At 36.8% G+C, this 20,420-nt stretch overlaps 2 protein-coding genes and 3 non-coding genes across 5 annotated transcripts; 3 read left to right on the top strand and 2 right to left on the bottom strand.

Moving 5' to 3' along the window:
• The first annotated feature begins 2,741 nt into the window (after positions 1-2,741).
• LOC113274993 (probable S-adenosylmethionine-dependent methyltransferase At5g37970) lies at positions 2,742-4,882 on the top strand. Its single transcript, XM_026524421.1, has 3 exons — positions 2,742-3,254; positions 3,348-4,007; positions 4,265-4,882. Exons 1-3 carry the CDS (start codon positions 3,189-3,191, stop codon positions 4,607-4,609), a joined length of 1,071 nt encoding a protein of 356 aa, XP_026380206.1. The 5' UTR covers positions 2,742-3,188; the 3' UTR covers positions 4,610-4,882.
• Positions 4,883-6,196: 1,314 nt separating this feature from the next.
• LOC113274992 (probable S-adenosylmethionine-dependent methyltransferase At5g37970) lies at positions 6,197-14,370 on the top strand. The gene is made up of 3 exons (XM_026524420.1): positions 6,197-6,407; positions 6,515-7,126; positions 13,875-14,370. Exons 1-3 carry the CDS (start codon positions 6,255-6,257, stop codon positions 14,217-14,219), a joined length of 1,110 nt encoding a protein of 369 aa, XP_026380205.1. The 5' UTR covers positions 6,197-6,254; the 3' UTR covers positions 14,220-14,370.
• TRNAN-GUU lies at positions 8,357-8,428 on the bottom strand. Its single transcript has one exon. It is a non-coding gene; the product is annotated as a tRNA-Asn (tRNA).
• TRNAW-CCA lies at positions 8,481-8,554 on the bottom strand. The gene has a single exon. It is a non-coding gene; the product is annotated as a tRNA-Trp (tRNA).
• Positions 13,713-13,794, top strand: TRNAS-GCU. Its single transcript has one exon. It is a non-coding gene; the product is annotated as a tRNA-Ser (tRNA).
• Positions 14,371-20,420: the final 6,050 nt, after the last annotated feature.

The raw sequence follows: 20,420 nt of genomic DNA on the forward strand, positions 1-20,420 counted from the left end.
TAAAACCTAAGTATGAGAGATGGGACCGACCAATGGGCATGGGACCGGCTCTTGGTGGTCACGGGACCAGTTGTTGGTCATTTGGAGAATCCCCAGTTGGTTGGAGAAAGTTCGGGCCCAGTACGAGCAATTCAGCAAATTAGGTCAGAATTATGAAAACATGTGGGACCGGCTTTTTGCAAGCCCTAGGAATGAATCTGGTCGGTCATGAAGGCGTGCACGTGTTTCCATGGTGTGTGTGTCTACATACTGAGAGTTTCAGTATTTTCTGATGTGCGTTCGAGCAACATCGTGAATTTTCAGAAGAGTTTCATCTTGACTGAGAATTCTCGATTTTTGTTGGAATGAGCATGTATGCTCAATTCATCAATATTTTGAAAATATTAAAATAAAAGTGTTTTAATATTTAAAATTGTCGTGAGAGGCTAGCCATTCGTGTGACCATGTTGGCTTTTGGTTTTTCGTGATTCAAGCAATATTTGAGAAAATATGAAGAAATCATGAATTTTGCTCAAACCCAGGAGTTTCACGAGTTGAGAAAAATAATAATTATGAAAGATTAGGGATTGCAAGGTGTGGGACCGGCCAAGGCTAGGGCATGGCCGGCCGGCCATGTTACGCGGTCCCGCACACCTTTCTCTATTTTATAATATTATTTTTTCGTGAATCTTTGAAGTTATGGAGAAGCCTTGAAGATATGGAGAATCCATGAGTTTTTGTTGAAACGGAGGAGTTTCGTGAGATTGGGAATAATAATTATAAAAAGCTAAGGATTGTGATGTGTGGGACCGGCCATTGGCATGGCCGGCCGTCTACGTTGCCCGGTCCCGCACACCTTTTCTTATTTTATAATATTATTTGGTGAATCCACCATGTCATGGAGAATTCACAAGTTTTGCACAAAATAAGGAATTTTGCTAAGATGGAGAAACCTTCATGAGTTTATGCAAATAAAATAAGAAAAAATAATGGAGGAAGCATGGGACCGGCTGGGGCCCGGCCCATGGGCGCTTCTCCATTATTTTATTATTATTTTCTCTCTCCTATTTTTGTGTAGGATTCCTCATTATTTCATGTTTTTGGACGCTCGTTCGTGCATCCGGGTGCTAAGTCGTGCATCATTGTCGAGTACACTCGCACCATTTTTGTGGGGCTTACTCAATGATAGTCAAGATGCCCGATTGCTGAATATTTATTACTAATTTATGAAATTCAGTGGAGAATACTTCATGAAACTGAGTAATAAAAAATGAATAATTGTTCATTATTAATTCATAGAATCAGCTATGGATTCGACTACGAATTCAGAATAATAAAATGAGCATTACCACCCTATGGGATCGTGGATTCGACCATAGAATCGGAGTAATTAAAATTATCCATTACCATTTCATGAGATCAGTGGATTCGATCATGAAATCATAGTAATGAGATAACACAGTTGTGTTTTATTGACATTCTATGAGATCAAGCTGTGGATTCGATCATAGAATCGGAGCAATTGTTATTGCCATTTCATGGGATCAGGCCGTGGATTCGACCATGGAATAGGAGCAATGATAGATTATTCTAGGAATTCAGTAGTGAATGTCACGGCGGAAGTAATCTATTTCAGAAAAGATATTAGCCAGTTAAAGCGTCACACCCATTCTGAATGGTGTACAGTCAGGGAGTCACGACTTTGTTTACGACCTGAAGGCATTAGTGTTCTCAATCTACGGAGAACCACCTGAACCTATGAACTCTCTCCACATAATCAGGGAACGGTGAGTGTCACCGACGTCCTGAAGGCGTCCGCCGCCCAACTATCCTTCTATGTGGAGGTGGGTCTCTCTCCTACAGTCAGGGAACATTGAGTATCACCGACGTCCTGAAGGCGTTTAAGTTCTCAATCTACGGAGAACCGCCCAAATACGTTATTCTGCATATAGGGCACGACAAAATGCCAGAGATCGAACGCTCAGCTAGTGGAGGCTTTTCGAAAACATATTCGTCATGGCTTCGTAAAATATGAATCGTTGCATGCTTGAAAGCCGTTTCAAAAACATGCCTCATGATTTTACGATTTTTTCCTTTGTTGAAAATCCACCATCTACAATCCCATGATCATACGACAGTCATAAAGTTAGTTCACCTTGTCATGTCTTGGCCATATCTTTTTTCTTTTTTGATGGGTTCGCCATACCCATTTATCCTTTGACTTATTCATCTCGCTCCACATTTCTACTGAAATGGAGCATAATCAAGGGCCATAATCCACCATGTTATAAATAAATCTTAGAAAAATAACCACAAATAAATTTTAGAAAATCAACTGCGCGAATTAAAATTAGCAGATGCTGAGGTTTGGTATCTCAAAATATGTCAATTTTTAGTAAGGATTTAGAACATCGTAAAGAAAGTATAGCTCAGAATTTTTGGTTTTGAGCACATTTTTTTTTAGATTTTAAATAAAAATAACGCCTAAAAGGTGAGATGACGTGAAAATAACCATATTAACAGAGGTTTAACGCTTAGGAATACAGAAAAGTATTTTGTGGTCATGATTTAACTTGTTCAAAAACGGTCCAAGGATATAAACTTTGTATCAATATTGTATAAGATCCATTACATAGATGATAGTATGGGTCAAAAAATCATTATTGGTCAATTTTCCTCTTTATTCTAGGTACCGGGACAAAGTGTGTGGTCCTTGCATGACTCGAAAATATTTTGAATGAGTCTAGTTACTTCATGCTCCATTACTCCGATCTTAATCAAGCACAGAACAGAGTTGGCAAAATTTGAGGGAAACTGGATATTTTCCTCTTGTTTGAATTTTGAACAAGCTTATGAAATTCTAATTATATGTGTTCTTGGCCAATTGTAGACTGACTTATAGTCCATAGTTGATTTCCACGCAACAGATAATTTTAATTATCCTTCTTTTTCTTTGTACTGATCTAAAACGTCATGTGAAATTGTCCGGTATGATTTTAAAATATATACTAAGCCGGCTGGCCGTAGCAATCAACATTTAAACAATAAAAGTAGTTTATACTGGTATGCGATGATGGTTGACAAAAAAGAGTAGAGAAGAAATTTTCCTGAATCAATTAGACAGTTAGTGTCTTTTCAATTTATATTGTTGTGTTCTAGGCAATTATTGAAACTGCTTGCAGACCCTTTGAAGCATATTCAGAGACAAGATGGAAGCATACCCAATGAATGGTGGAAATGGTCCAAATAGCTATGCCAATAACTCATTTCTTCAGGTAATGGTTGTTACTTGTTAGAGATGTGTATCCTAATTTATCTTACTAAACCAATTTTGGTGAATTTGATTTGTACTTTTTTTTTTTGGGCAGAGATTTTTTGTTGATTGGTCTAAATCAATGATTGATGAGGCGATTGCAGATTATCTTGACATCCAAATTTGCCCATCATCAAACACTTTCAGGATAGCAGATTTGGGTTGCTCTGCAGGGCCAAATACATTTATTGCGATGCAAAACATAATCGAAGCTATTGATCGCAAATACCGCGAATTCGAAGGACTAAGTGGTTCAACACCTGAATTTCATGTCTATTTTAATGACCATGCATCAAATGATTTCAACACCCTTTTTGTAACTCTCCCACCGGAGAAACCTTACTTCGCTGCCGGTGTACCGGGTTCTTTTCACACCCGTTTATTTCCTAAAGGCACTCTTCATGTGGTTTATTCTTCGCTTTCAATTCAATGGTTGTCTCATGTACCAAAAGAAGTGTTAGATATTGATTCCCCTGCTTATAATAAGGGCAGAATCCATTACACAAATGCTAGACAAGAAGTGTTCGAAGCTTATTCAGCTCAATACGCCAAGGATATTGAAGCTTTTCTTCACGCTCGTGCTGAAGAGGTCGTCTGCGGAGGATTAGTGGTGCTCATTGTTCCAGCGATCCCAGATGAGAGCCCACCTTCTCAATTACACACACAATCTATGTTTGATATTTTGGGATCTTGTCTCATGGACATGGCCAAGACGGTAAGAGCTTCTTTTCTTTCTTTTGGTTTGTTGGGAAATGATTTTGGACTTGCATATTGGTTAGTTCTTTTTAAGTGTTGGCTTTCGAACATATCATGCGTATTCCTCGCAAGGAATAGATAACCAATGACATGGCCGTAGAAAGAGGTCACAGGATCTAGCCCAATGGCTCCCAAGGAAAAATCTCCTGAAGTTGCCTGTTTTCACATGTTACAGAGACGATTACTTCTAATCAGTGGGATGAACAAATTTTGCAGGGAATAATGGAAGAAGCAGAAGTGGACTCTTTTAACTTGCCAGCATACTCAACAACATCACGAGAATTAAAGAATTTGGTAGAGAGAAATGGGTGTTTTAATATAGAGAGAATCGTGGATATTCTTCCTCAAGAAAATAAAATGAGACCTTCTGTACAAACATTAAGTGACCATTTCAGAGCTGCCCTCGAAGGGGTTATAAAATCACACTTTGGATTCGACGAGCATGTTCTTGACCTCCTTTTCCAACATCTATATCCCCAAAAAATTGAAGATACTTTTGCAAGTCTGACTACGTATATGGAGAAAACTACAACGTTGTTCGTTATTCTCAAACGCAAATAATAATTTATTTCGTTTACTGGGGTGATCATCCCCCTCTTTGAAGTTTTTGAAGAGGGTGCAAGATTTTATAGTTTGTAGGTGATTTCTGGTTGGTTGTGTGTTTGTTTGCAGGGCTTCCCGGAGCTTCCATTTCCAATCGAGTGTTTGTGTATGTACTAGTCTGGTGTCTTGTTTGAAGCAAACGAAACAAAAAATACAGCATATGAATAATGTAATAACCCTTGCTCCGGCATGGCAATTTTAATAATTTGATTTTATATTTGTACTCTTTAACCCGAGTCTCCTAAATTTCTATGTAATCGGAATAACAGATTTTTGCATGACCGTTAATTGTGCAGTACACAACAATGAGAGAAAAAAAAGCGTTGAACCAAAATCTAGTCCATGCCCTAAATTCTGCTTCACCAAAAATCTTTCGTTGTGATAACCAAAATTTCCTACCGTAAACACCCAGGGGAATTCCTTTTGCACCTACTATCCGAAGGACATGATCTATTTCTAGTTGATGCATTAGACAAGCGCCTAACTCTCCCAACTGGAGTAATTTCAGATGAATTGGTGTTAATTGTAACCCTTGCTTTGGCATGCACACGTATATCTCCAAATTCTAGACCGACCATGCATTTTGAGCTGACAGCAAATACACTTCTTCCTATAGATGAAAATTTTCACTTGCTCACATTGCAGAAACTGCTGAAGGTTTTGTAACTGAACTATGACTTTTAGTAAACAATATATAAACTCAGTTCCTTTAATGTAATCTTCTTTTCATTTTTGGCATTCTCTTTTTTTCTTTGGAGGTCAGGTCTCTGCGCCCCTCCTTTTCTAATAAAGCATCCTAAGGAGTTTTTCTCAAAACATAAACTAAAAGATCAACCCAATCCTCCTAAATATTGTTAAGTTGATTCAGTTCACTACCATTAATACATGGGTCACCCCCCACAGTTTATCAGACTACATCATGGGTCTTTTTTACCAGAAGCAAATATTAATCCTATTCAGAAACAGTTTACAAATAGCAAAAAGAGGGATCAAAATACTCACCAACTATGGAAAATTCTCCTTGCCCTTTCGTCAAACATCTGCAAAGCACTTCATAATTATGGATATTCTTCCTCCTGAAACGAACCCAAAAAGGTTTCCTGCGCACAAATATATAGCGACTGTACAACATGTAACGAGCATCTTATCGAAGAAATTCTTGCAATTTTGCGCAAGTCCATGAGAAAGCTTTTGTACTGTGCAATCTCGTTCATTTACTGTTTTTTTTTTCCGTGCTTCTCGAGGTAGTATAAGGTTTTATGTTCGCCAAGGGGTTCAGTTTGACTGTGTTTGTTTCTGGGCCTTCAAGGGTTTCCAAGTTAGTTGTGTCCTGTAAAGCTTCCCACGACGTGGCCACTTAGAACGCCATAATTGAGCAGACGGGAAAATAAGGATGCTGATTGCTGAGACTTAATTTCTGAATTAAAAAGAAAATAAAGGCAAAAAAGGAAACAGCGAGACCAACGACTTGGGACAGTCTTTGGTCTTCCACCGACGACAACGTGGAGTATTGTTTGCCGCTTGTTGAGAAATACTGTACGAGTGGTCAATTAGATGCTTTTCAAATTGCACTATTGTGCAAGTGTTCCAGGAAATTATTGGAATGGCTTATATACTCACACAGTCACAGATCCTTATTCAGAGCAAGATGGATGTGGTACTCTCAAAGACACTCGCAGGCTCAGCTACTACTGAAGCAATTCCAATGAATGGTGGAGATGGTCGTAATAGTTATGCCAATAACTCTTCTCTTCAGGTATGAACTTCTTAATGATTATTAGAGTTGCATGCCAAATTCGTGTTACTAACAAATTTTGATGGATAGAGGTTTTTTTTTTTTCATTATTTTTTTTTTGGGGGCAGAGATTTGTGGTTGATAGGTCCAAATCGATGATCGATGAGGCAATTGAAAATTATCTTGACATCGGAACTTGCCCATCATCAAACACTTTCAGGATAGCAGATTTGGGTTGCTCTACAGGACCAAATACGTTCATTGCAATGCAAAACATAATCGAAGCTATTGATCATGTCTATTTTAATGATCATGCATCAAATGATTTCAACACTCTTTTTGTATTCCTTCCACCGGAAAAGCCTTACTTCGCTGCCGGTGTGCCCGGTTCATTTCACACCCGTTTGTTTCCGAAGGGCTCTCTTCATGTGGCTCACTCTTCCACGTCGCTTCAATGGTTGTCTCAAGTACCAAAAGAAGTGTTGGATATTAATTCTCCTGCTTATAATAGAGGGAGAATCCATTATGCCAATGCCAAAAATCAAGTGGTTGAAGCTTATTCGGCTCAATATACCAGGGATATGGACGCTTTTCTTTATGCTCGTGCAGAAGAGGTCGTCTGCGGGGGCTTAGTGGTTCTGATTGTTCCAGCGATTCCAGATGAGACCTCGCCTTCTCAATCACGCATGGAATCTCTTTATGATATATTGGGATCTTGTCTCATGGACATGGCTAAGACGGTAAGAGCTTATTTGTTTTTGTTTTTTTTGGTCAATACAAATTAAGGTTTTAAAAAGTCATGTGCATCATTTTTTAACACTGTTACTGGTCGTTACAACACCAATTTTCTTTTTCCAACTCTGGTATAATTATAATTGCGGATTATCACTATTTGTTTTTCTTTGGTCGGCTAAATTATCACTAAAACTACTAATAGTTCATGGTGGTTTCCTTTTCTTAAAAAAAAAAATGTTCATGGTGGTTTCCAAATGTCACAGGAAGTTAGTTTGGCGACAAAAAAGTTGTTTTTGTGTATATGTTTCCGAGGATCCGTGACTTTGTGAGTATATAAGCCATTCCAGAAGTTAGTTTTGAAATGTCACACGAAGTTAGTTCATGGTGATACCATCTCAGGAGTTGTTTTTTGACTTTTGTAAACAAAACAGTCATAAGTTAAGCTTTTTTTCGAGCATACTCGACCTACTTCTACTATGTTATTTCGGGATTTAGCCCTTCCAATCATCTGCTCTTGTATGCAAGCAAGCTCTACTTTAACAGGTTCAAGATGTGTAGAAAACTCCATTCTCACTAGAAATGTTGGTCGATGAACCGCCTCTCTTGCTTTAGCTGGCTATCTGAACTTCGCGACTACGAAAGTGTCTTCCGGAACAACTCACAATGGAAGACAGAAGCATAGCATTTCTCGTTTTAGCGCTACCTTTAGCAAGCAAGTGAGTTACAAACTCTTTATCCTGATATATCTCTTCGGGTTTTTCCGAAAAGTCTTTGTTTTAGTTTCTTATTATCTGACTCCCTCCCGTTTGTTTGTTTAACTCAACACCAGCACCTGGCTTTCCTTACTTGTCTGGAAAACATGGGTGAATAACCACTTGGTGTGGCGAAGCTGCTTCCCCTCTTCCCAAGGCTTCCTCCGAAAAACATATGCCTTAGCTCGCGGATTATGAAATCATTGTAGGTAGGGACGGACATAATATTATATACAATGCCTTAGCAGCGTTGCATGATGGTTCGGATCGACGGAGCAACAGCTCCCGTGGGCTTCGCTTTGACCCTTGGCTTCAACAGCTACTTAATGGGGCGCCTACCTCTTTCCCAGAACAGTCAGCTAAGCCGGCTAGGAAACTAATGAATAAGCAATAGCGATCACCGAGATCTTTTCGAGGAATTAGGAGGCTGCTAAAGGCAGTTAGATAAGCTAGTCGGTCAGACCACTCTCCCTAAATTGAACTCTCCTCAAGTAGGAATTGAACCCACGACCAATCAGTTAACAGCCGACCGCTCTACCACTGAGCTACTGAGGAACAACGAACGACAGCTCTTATGATTATCTTTCTTTTAAGTCATTCTTTTCAACACGCTCTGTAGGATTTGAACCCACGACATCGGGTTTTGGAGACCCACGTTCTACCGAACTGAACTAAGAGCGTTTTCTTAGAGAAGAAAGCTACAGGAAGTTAGTTTAGAGGCAAAATTTCATAATGACGTCTACAAGTAAAAATGTTAATTTTTGTTAACAAACTTTTTGTTTCTGACTTTTTGGATCCGCTTCGAGAGTAAAAATACTTCTACTTCTAGCCTATTTGGATGTTACTCCAGAAGTTGCTTTTTTTAACTTCTAGAAGCATAAAAATCAGAAGAAAGTTTGGATAACACATGAGAAGTTTTTTTTTGACTTTTAGAAGCCAGAAATCAGTTTGGGTATTGAATTTCAAAACGACTTCTAGAAGTCAAAAAGTTAATTTTTTGTGAAGCAAAATAGTTTTTCTTCTGACTTCTGCTTCTTGTATCCAAACGCGTTTTTTGTGTACACAGTTTCAGAATGACTTCTAAGAGGAAAAAAAAAGTTAACATTTTGTTCTGACTTCTAATTTTGGCAAAACAGAAGAACTTCTGTTTCTGATATCCACACAGGCTATAACACCTCCATATCACTGAAAAGGAGTTTGAAAGCCCATATAATAATGCAGTTATATTTGGGCGTTTTTTTCCTTCCCCTTAATGATAAATGCCTATTTATGCTAACTATCAGCAGATCTACATGAGTTTGAATTAAGATAAAATAATGTAGCTAGAGCAAGTTTTATGTCAAATTTGTCATTTGGATTCAACAATCATATCATCGTTCAAACTATCAACTATTTTTATCAAATCATGAAAAAAATCAGAATAAAAAGAGAACACATATTAACTTACCTCTCTTTGGATTGTCAATCAAAATAAGAAATTGAAATTTGTAGATATTCATCACCAACCCAGGAACAAACCCCCTAAAGCAACTGAATTGATTAGATTCATGATGGTGAGAAATCAGGGGGGGTCTAGTTTTCTTTTTTTTCCCCCTCTCTTTGAGAGAAAAAGAAGAAGAACCGATTGTTTGAGTGATTTTGAGAAGAGAATAGGTATAGGAAAGTCCCTCGATTTTCTTTGTATAAAACCAAAAAAAACAAAAACAAAAAGAAAACGCTAATCTGATTAGCATTGAACGTTGTTCAGATTCGGGTTGGACGGTTGACCAAGTCAAGCGCTATTCGCATCGCTGTCTTTTGGACATGATTCTGTTTAGTGTTAAATGTTGTTTTGATTAGCATTTGATTCCACCATAAGACTTGATCTTCCATGGAAAAATCCAAATGCTGAGGTGCATGGAAGATGAAATTCTTTCATCATAAGACTTGATCTTAAGAGTGTGAAATTAATACATTTTGGAAACAATAAAATTGTAAAATGAGTATCAATTCCAAACATAACCAAGGATAGTTGGCATGATATACTTGTAGACGATAAAAGTGTTATTAGAGAAAGATTTGTGTTGTGTCTTCTATTTCTAAACTTTGTTTAACAACTTAAAAGATGCAAGTCTAAATTGTCTAATGGTTCTAAACCTATTTATAAACAATTGATTTCTAAGGACATTTAAAGACTTAGAGGTCTAGACAAATAAAGCTCTCACGTTGAATGGTGAGGAAACTCTCGCTTCCTATTGGCCGAAATAGGTCTTTTTTGAAACGAGCGTCTTGGTAAGGACACTTGGCAACATATGATTGATTTAAAAAGAATAGAAAAAAGATTAAAAAAAGGAAACCAAACTCAATTTAGGATTCATGAAGTGACAATATTTATGTGAGGACACTTGACAACGTATGGTTTTCAAGTTTAAAAGGAAAACCTAACTTACCGTGTTTGGAATTTTATAGAAGTCCAAATTCAACTTGGAAATCGAGTAATCACTATATTGGGACTATTTTTTCTAAATTTATATATGAAGGGAAAAATCTACATATTTTCTGCGAAAATAAAAGGAAAAAATAAATAAATTTTGCACATATCCTCCACCTATTTAATGTATTTTCCCCGGCACATCAAATCAAAAATACATCTCCACGGGGCGGGGCGAAACCCCGCGCACACCAAATGAAAAACGCATTACCACGGGGTGGGGCAAAGCCCCGCGCACACCAAGTTAAAAGGAAAAAAATAAATAAAATCTGCATATATTTCCCACCTATTTAATTTATTTCCCCGCCACACCAAATCAAAGATACATCTTCATGGGGCGGGACGAAGCCCCGCGCACACCCAGTCAAAAATGCGTCGCCACGGGGTAGGACGAATCCCGACGCACACCAAATTAAAAAGAAAAATATGCCCGGTGCATAGCACAAGCACAAATCTAGTACACTTTTATTTCAAAACGTCAAGTGACTTGGCGCATGATCTGATAGGGTGAGAGCGGCTAGTCGCTTCCCATCCATTATCAAACCTTCCAATTAAAGATTTTGTGGATTTGGCAAGGAATGGAAAATGGCTTGTTGTCGGGAATTAAGTGAGTTGTCGATTTGGATTACTGACTAAGAAACTTGCCATGTACAGTTCCCTTTAAAGTCTAATGTGGAAATAGTTTGGAAGATGGATCTCCATCCTAGTTCTTTTAGGGTGCGTTTGGAATGGATGGAGTTCAATGACAGGAGCCAGACATTTTTCCAAATGGGGGGAAAATTCATATGTTAAAAATATGTATATATTAGCTGGTATGCGGTCGAAGGCAGCCCGATTTTTTTTGGCGTTTTTATTGAGTTTTTAATATTCACTAAGTGAAAATCAAATTATAAAATATTTTAGTTAAATGTGATATAGTTATTTAGATTGTTTTTCTTTGTTGTTTTTACGTCGTACATTTGATGTATTTTTATTGATTTTACATGAGTTTTATAATTTTGACCCCATTAAAAATAAAATTTCAATTTTATAAAGCATATTTGTCCCCACAAGACATGTAAATTATAAAAATTATAAGCTTAAATTTATGGGATTTCAGAATCAAGTGGGGTCGGCGGACCCCATTTGTCCCTACATCCCTCTGTCCCTGATGGAGTTGACGGTCGAGTTTGGTCAACCGGAGGAATCAACAATGGATTTCAAATTTTAAAGTCTGGTATGGATAGAATTGGAATTGCGGGGAACTGAAACTATATCCTACAGTGAAAAATCAAATAACACCTCCTCATGGAAGTTGAAACTTAATCCTTTCAAGTTCACTCGTTGATCGTATTGACATTTCCATTTTTTTTCCTTTAAGCAATATTTAATTTCTTACCATTACAAATTTACTTTGGTAAATGATGTTTACAGTATTTTTAAAAAATTTAAACACTTTACTATTACTTTAACAATATTATCTAAATAATATTTGATTAGTAATTTTCTTTTTACTATAATAAATTTATATAAATAGTTTTTATTAGTAAATTTTAATATTAGATTTTAAATATATCTTTCAAACGTATATACTTAGTTTTTGCATATATATATATATATACATATAATTCTTTTTCTCTCATATCAAAAATAAAAATAATATTTTTTGTTATGAAAATAAATTGGTATTGTTGAGATACTTTGTGTTTTTGCAAATATAAAATTGAGATACACATATAATTTTTATAATCCAAGGTTTTATCAAATATTATTTTGAACTAAGTTTAAAACTTTGAAATGTAATTAGGATTAAAACTCATGCAAAGCTTTTGGTTGGTAGCCTAGCAACAAAATGGGTTCCAACTCCTCTCTGAATAGCAATGCCTAATCTATGAAAAATAAAACTACCAAAAACACTACTAGCATCGTTGCTAACTAGATAATTCTTCAGACGCTTGAAAAAACACAAAGTATCATCACCGAGCTCCCCTAGAGTAGAAAAAGGTAGGACACCCAGACCATATCCACGTGAAGCACACTTGTCCAAATATTTAGCGCGTTTACGAGAAACCGCATTAGAAATAGCTTTTCCTGGAACAAAAGGGAGAACACCTACATATAATTATTAAGATACTTTGTGTTTTTTCAAGCGTCTGAAGATGTCAAGTTGGACGCTCCCTGTTTCTTCAAATCTGCCTTCATAGACCTCATATGTACCGGATGATGTAGCAAATTATTCACCAGAACGTAACAACCATTGGGTTCCTTCCACACTGAGAGGGCCTGGTTGATTTCTGCGACTTGTATACATTTCCTATTTCCAGATTTCTCTTCAGCTGCACTTCTAGGTTTGAACAAGGAAAGAGTACAGATTGGAAGAAGAATAAGTCGCAGCCAAGCTGAAAGATTATCAGGGATGACTATAACTCTGTCGAGGAAGGTCTTCAACGCCCTTGACAAGGCAAGCCTGCACTGGTGGGGTATGCAGGTAACTGTTGTGAATTGTCTGTGTAAAACGATACTTAGTAAATCAGTAGAAAGGACTTCTACAGCTTCACTACCATTTTCCAAAGAAGCAACACAATTTGCTGCACTCGTAGTACTCAAACAAACAACACCTACCTCGACTGGTTTAGCTAAACCATTAATGAGAAAACAAGCCCTTGCTCCTGCCCCATTGGAAGGTCCTGCAACGACATCTCCATGCACAACTCCACCTCTACTATTGCACGGCTTCGTCCAAGCATGTAGATGCATGCATCTACAGCAAAGCCACATCCGTAGACAACACAGGGCTTTCTCCCAGGCAAGGTAAATGTTCGTGTTGTCAGCAATCAAATCCCTGCAGATGGATTTGCTATCTTCGAAGAATAGGTGCCTGTCATAGAGATGTTTCACAAATGATCCCTTGGTTACCCTCTGTCATAGTGAAAATTAATTTAAGATTATATAAAAATAATAAAATATATATTTTTTTTTAAATTTATTGATTTTCCACCAAGTTTAGATTACTTCGATAAAGTTTCTAGATAAACAAATATTTTAAACACTAAAATAATATAATTATCAGTTACAATTATAATTGTGCCAAATATATAAGGATAATATTCATTTTCTAGGTACAGTCTGAATTCCAGGTAATCAGAACTCCCTAGAATTTAAACTACTTCCATACTAAATGCAACCTTAAGTTAAGGGTACTGGTTTCCACCCATTTTATGAACCCACGACCGGTTCAACAACCAATGACGTGGTGGTCATATGGCTAAAACAGGTTTAAGGACCAAAAGAAACTGGTCACTGCATCGAGTCCATTGATGGTCACTTACCCAGAGGTTCAATCCCTGTTTCTGGTTACAATTATTATTGCAAGCGCTGTAACCATCAAACGACACTTTGGCCGAGTGGTTAAGGCCTGTGCCTGCTAAGTACATGGGGTTTCCCCGCGAGAGTTCGAATCTCTCATGTGTCGTTTTTGTTTTCTTTTCTTCGCTTTTTATCTTCACTTTTACATTAGATAACGAGAATGATTATTATTCCCAAATTGCGCAGGGACTAGTGGAAGAAGCAAAAGTAGACTCTTTCAATGTGCAAGAATACTCAACAACACCACAAGGATTCAAGAAATTGGTAGAGAGAAATGGGTGCTTTAATACAGAGAGAATAGTGGATATTCTTCCGGAAGAAAATAAAATGAGACCTCCTGCACAAATACTCAGTGGACATATAAGAGCTGCAGTCGAAGGGGTTATAAAATCACATTTTGGATGCGACGAAAATATGATTGATCACCTTTTCCATCATCTCTATCCCAAGAAAATTGAAGATGCCTTTGCAGGTTCGACGATGGCCATGGAGAAAAAAACTATGTTGTTCGTTCTTCTCAAACGCAAATGATCTTGTTCGTTCACCAGATTGATCATTATAACCACCTTTTCTTCTTTCTTCTCTTTGTACTTGTTGAGGTGGGTGTAAGGTTTAAATAGTTTGTTAAGAAATTCTGCATTGTCATGATTTTGGGCATACTGAAATCTTATTAGGCATACAAAATAATAATTTTAACTTGGATGACCTTATAAGGGGTACCTATGGGTAGTTCAATTACCTTTATACCCTTAGTACAAAAATCAAAAATCAGTTTTCTAAAATATCAAAATCAGTTTCCCTTAACATCTCTTCTTCTTCCTCCTCTAGCCGAATTCTTCCTCTCCCGCGAAAAAAAAATTCATCACCGTGATTAATTGTCGATTCGTAAAAATTTGATCGTCGATTAAACTCAACTACATAATGACTCGTACAAATAAAAGCAGGGACTAGACAAACCAAATCGTCTTCTAATCCATCAATTGAAGAAGAAGAACCAATTGAAGATGAAGGTGTAGAAACTGAAAATCAACCACCAATTAAACCAGAAATTGAACCAACTGCATCTCCAACTTCGGAAATGAGGATAAGAAAGTAAGTTTTACAAACCCAATCTCCTATTTGTTGTTTTTCATCGATTAAATGACAGTTACGGTGTTGGGTTCGGCTCAAAATTGAGCTGCGTTTTTAGCCGAACTGTTCTTCACAAAAGCTTCCTGCAAGTGTATATGAACAGTTCGGCATGAAATTTCATGAAATTTCAAGCCGAACCTAGTCACAGATAGAGATGCATAGGGGTTCGGCGTATTCGATAATCATAATATGTGTCGAACCTAGCACATTTATGAGGTTCGGCTATTACGATATTCACATTATGTGTCGAACCAATACAAAATTCTTACCCCAACAATTATCACATTTACGAGGTTCGGCTTATATAATACTTATGTAAACAGCCGAACCATGTACTTCCAAAAGGTTCGACGCTTACGATTTTCTCAATATAAGCCGAACCTCACGTAATTTTTCGTCCAGATCACACAGGATTAGGTTCGTCTCATTATGACATTTTTAAACAAGCCGAACTAGTTGGTTTGGCTCATAATAATAACACTTTCATCTTGCCGAACTGTTCATTAGTTGTCAATATCCAGGTGGGTTCGGCTGATATATTAAGCCGAACACATTCCAGACTCGCCGAACCTTAGTGAAAAAACACAAACTTTTTATGATTTTAAGCTACAAAAGTGAGATTAAACATAAGATACAAGTGTACCCTCCTCATCCATTGAATCAAATACAAGCTTTTTTCTCATTTTCCCCTTCTCCTTCTCAAAAAAAATCTAACTTTTTTTTTCTTACTCAAAAATTTTCATCTACACATATTTATAACTAAATAATCTTAAAACTAATCAGTAATCACTAATCAGAATTATTTTAACTAATCATTAGTATTAACACTAATCCTAAAAGGGTAGATTTGCCATTAAAAAAATTTGGTTAAAGGGACTTCTAATTTTGTTATTTCACATCCTTTTTTGTCTTTATTAGGTATGCCTAATAAGATTCATGTATGCCCAAAATCATGATTCTTCTCTTGGTTGTGTGCTTGTTGGGCTTTTGGAGTATCCTTTTCTGATCGTGTGTTTGTTTGCGTGCTGGTGCTTTAAAGTTTGTCAATGAATTAACTGAAGTTACCCAAATAAAATTTGCTGCATATGAATAGTGTGACAGGATAACAATGTAATCAGATTTTTTTAATTTTAAATGAATTAACGTTCATTGTGTTGTACATAGTGTGAGAGCTAAAAACATTTCACATATATATTTGTCGGTATTGGCCCAAAAATCTACCTTCACTCCAACTGCCGCTATAATTTAATTAGAAAAATTTACAGGGAGGTAGTTAATTGAGATTTCAAATGACTTCCGGAGACTTTCCAAATCTACTGTTAGTCAAGAATTTTGGAGAGTCTACTAATGTCTCTTGTTATTGGTTAGAAACTTTTTTTAAGTCATTTAAATTCTCTGGAACTCCATGTTATTGGATTAAGATTTCGTAAGAGTCACTCCAACAACCATGTTATTCGAAGGAGAATTAAAAGTCATTGATTTGTAATTTTCAGAAATTTGGGGAGATTTTTTTTTTTATGAAAATAGGCATGGTAGAAATCTCTTCTCAAGAGGTGATATTTTGGGAGATTTTCAGGGAATATTTATGTTTGATAGTAGGACCAATTTTTTGCTTTTTTTTTTTTGTTTGAGTTGAGACCATGGGACGAGCCATTTGCGCAGTAATATAGCTTACCTCATCTGAATATATTGGACATCTCCTCTCACTTTTTCTTTTCCCTCGTGTATACCGACCAAGCTTTCTCTTTGACACTTCAAATGACATCTTCTCAGATGAAACAACGTAAAGATGCTAACTAGTGATGAGATAGCATAGCAAATAGAAAAATGTGGGATGATTGAAAACTTAGCCATAAGACAATAGTAAAATTTATTCCGACAACGAATATTTTACTAGGTATTCATGGTACTTTTATTAACATTACAACGTGCATAATAAAAAAATCGGTAGATGTTTTAAATTTTGTAGTTAAATATTATAATATTTTGTCTTTATAAATCACATAAATTCTTTACAAATCTAGTTTTTTTGTCTCTACAAGTCATAAAGACTCTCTAAAATACTCTCTGAAAATTACTAAAAATCTATAGACTTCACGGTGTTCACCGAATGAAGACGAAGAACTACTCAAGGGAACTTGTGGAACTTCATCAATAAAAGGTATGTGGAGACTTGAACTCACACTACACCAAATTTAGGGATTAGCAACGGTAAGTGGAAGTTGCAAAGTGGTGTTGCAACAGTTTTCCTTTGTTGATAGTCGATGTTGCAGTTTTTCGCAACGGCTACATTATCGTTGCGAATTTTTTTCGCAACGGCTACATTACCGTTACCGAAACTGTTGCAGGGTTAAAAATTCGTAACAGTCTGAAACAGTTGTGAAACAAGCTGGTCGCAACAGTTCCAAACAGTTGTGAAACTTTAAACTGTATGAAACGTAGCAACAGTTTCAAACAATTACGAAATTTTACCCAGTTTTTTAAAAGAACGGACAATATTGTCCGGTCCGGCTATAACAGTTCCGGTATAAAATTCGCAACAATTCCAAGCAGTTGCGAAATTTTTGTAACCTGAAAAAAATCATTCCAGGTCAATTTTGACCTGGTTAAAATTAGGGTTCCTGCAACAGTATATACCAGAGTTTCCCTGCAATTTTTTCAGCAAACCACTCTCACCATTTGGGTATTCAAAACAAACAAATCTTTCAATTCTTATGTATAAGTAGTTCATAAAGAATGTGAAAGGATGTAACTCGCAAAATATAGAGTCAGTTCCTAAGTTGTGAAAGGATATAACTAGCTACATATAGAGTCATTTCCTAAGTTGCGTTTTTCTCAAATAATGGCAAGTAACAACCAAAGAATGAAATCTCAGTAGAGGAGCATACGAGTGAGTAGGGAGTAGTTGGTTATAGTCCAGTTGAAGTACTCTATCTAGACAACAAAAAACAGATATAAGTACTATGTTTATTTCTTATGGGAAATGAGAAAGTTTGATTTCAAACCAAGTTAAATGCAGAGATGATTCGATAGATAAATTAAGATATACTTGAATGTTTTGTCTAAGACATAACAAACTGCACAATGCAACAGTGATTAGAGAAAACTTACCATCAGATAAATTATAACAGTGCTCTTCTCATAACCAGAAGATCCAACTTCATTATACATCCTGCAGAATGAACCTCCATTCATGAGACATAATCCATGAAACATCTAGCTTCAATAAAAATTGAAAAAGCGGGGGTCTAAAAACACCACCCAATATTTCTCTTAGCAATCTGTATGGACAAACTCCAATATGCTCTTTATGAGAATCAACTAGATAGTCAGACTCAATCAATAAAGAGATATATCAAAGAGTTTATATCTCAATCTCTCGATTTGATCTTTACTCAAGTAAATAGAAATCTGCGAGTCTTTATCAAAGAGAGATAACTTGGACGGTACCAAAGACCAATATCCAAGGATCAATCAACTACAATCAACAACCAAAAGTTGGATTAGAGAAGTTGATGATCTTAATGCACAACCTGTATTGTTTCAATTATATAAAATAGAATGCGGAAAAGAAATAACACAGACACCAGAAATTTTGTTAACGAGGAAACCGCAAATGCAGAAAAACCCCGGGACCTAGTCCAGATTGAATACACACTGTATTAAGCCGCTACAGACACTAGCCTACTCCAAGGTAACTTCGGACTGGACTATAGTTGAACCCCAATCAGTCTCCCACCGATCTAAGGTACAGTTGTACTCCCACGCCTCTGATCCCAGCAGGGTACTACGCACTTGATTCCCTTAGATGATCTCACCCACAACCAAGAGTTGCTGCAATCCAAAATCACAGACTTGATAAAAAACAGATCTGTCTCACACGGAAAAGTCTATCAAAGGATAAATCTGTCTCCCACAGATAAACCCTAGGTTTTGTTCCATCTTAAGATATAAAATCAAGGTGAACAGGAACTAATTGATAATTCGGTCTTATATTCCCGAAGAACAACCTAGATTAATCAATCACCTCTCTACAATCCTTCCTGACTACACAGGCGGTTTGTCGAGGAATCACAAACAATGAGACGAAGATGTTTGTGACTTCTTTATCTTGCCTATCGGAGAACTCTCACGATCTCAATCCAATCAATCGATTGTACTCGTACGATAGAAGATGCAAGATCAGATCACACAACTACGATAAAAGTAGTATCGGTCTGGGTTCACAATCCCAATGAAGTCTTTAAGTCGTTAACCTGATTTTACAGAAGAAAATCAAAGGTTAATGGAGATCGACTCTAGCGGGCGCACTAGTAGCACACAGACGTGTGGGGATTAGTTTTGCACAATGCTAGATGTCTCCTTTATATAGCCTTCAAATCAGGGTTTTGCCTTAGGTACAAAGCAATCCTTATTCACCGTTAGATGAAAACCTGATTTAGATTCAAGCTAATATTTCTCAACCGTTAGGTTGAAAACTTAGCTTGTCACACACACTTGGGTAGACGTTTACTGGGTTTGTGAAAACCATGCCCAAACGTGTACGTGTATGTTGGTTCAACATAGTAACCCAAAAGGTTAACCATATGAACATTTCATATCAACCTTGTTCTTCTTCAACATACCTAGTTCAATTGACTCAAATGAACTAGTTAAAGAGTTGTTCAATTTCTATGAGATCTTATGTAACTACACAAGACACAATTGAAATAAATATGATTCGATTCGATTGAATCGGCTCATGAACATTATATCCATGGTTTACATAAAGCATTCCTTAGTAATTTAATGTTTCATGTTCAGAGAACATATTTAGATCACAACCTCTTAAGTTCACAAACAAGTTCGCGGACTTACGTTAATCGGTTGAGTTTTCCAAACTCAGCAGAAATTCTCGGAAAGAGAACTTCCACTAGTTCGCGGACTTAGCACACAAACGAGTTTTGGAAAATCCAGCAGAAATTCTCGGTCGAGAACTTCCGACAGTCTGCGGACTGGGTTCGCGGAATTGGCAAGCCAATTCCACAATCCTCCCGATTTCTCTTGATCATCAAAGTTCGAAAACTTCGGTTCAAGGAATACATGGTTATGTAATATAAACTCTCATTTCAATCATTGAGACATTCTCAGAGGACGCTATGTAGCCTTTATTCACAGACCGATTCACGTCAGAGCAATTCTCAAAGTGATTGAAACTTTTCACGACTTTCGTCACTAGGTGAAGATAAACTTGATCAAAGCGAAACGCTTTACCAACACACGATTTCGAGATAAAAGATGAGCAATGAATGCTCAGCTCGAAATGTCAAATGTGTATGATCTAGTCTATATAGCATACGACTTTTGTCTCATAAGAAGTAGGAGATAGAATAGGTAGACTTTTGAGTGATAGATAAGTTCAAGTATCCACATACCTTTTTGTTGATGAAGTTCCACGGTTCCTTGTATAGATCTTCGTCGTTGTATGATGAATCTCCATGAAGTCCTTGAGCTCAACTACACTTTTCTATCCTAGTATGAGACTTAGCTATGTAGGCTAGAAATCAAGACTTATAGTTTTGATCACTAACATTGACAAACCTTCTTGAGATAGCAACGCAT

Source organism: Papaver somniferum, chromosome 4 (genome assembly GCF_003573695.1).
Source record: "Papaver somniferum cultivar HN1 chromosome 4, ASM357369v1, whole genome shotgun sequence".
Taxonomy (NCBI): Eukaryota; Viridiplantae; Streptophyta; class Magnoliopsida; order Ranunculales; family Papaveraceae; genus Papaver; species Papaver somniferum.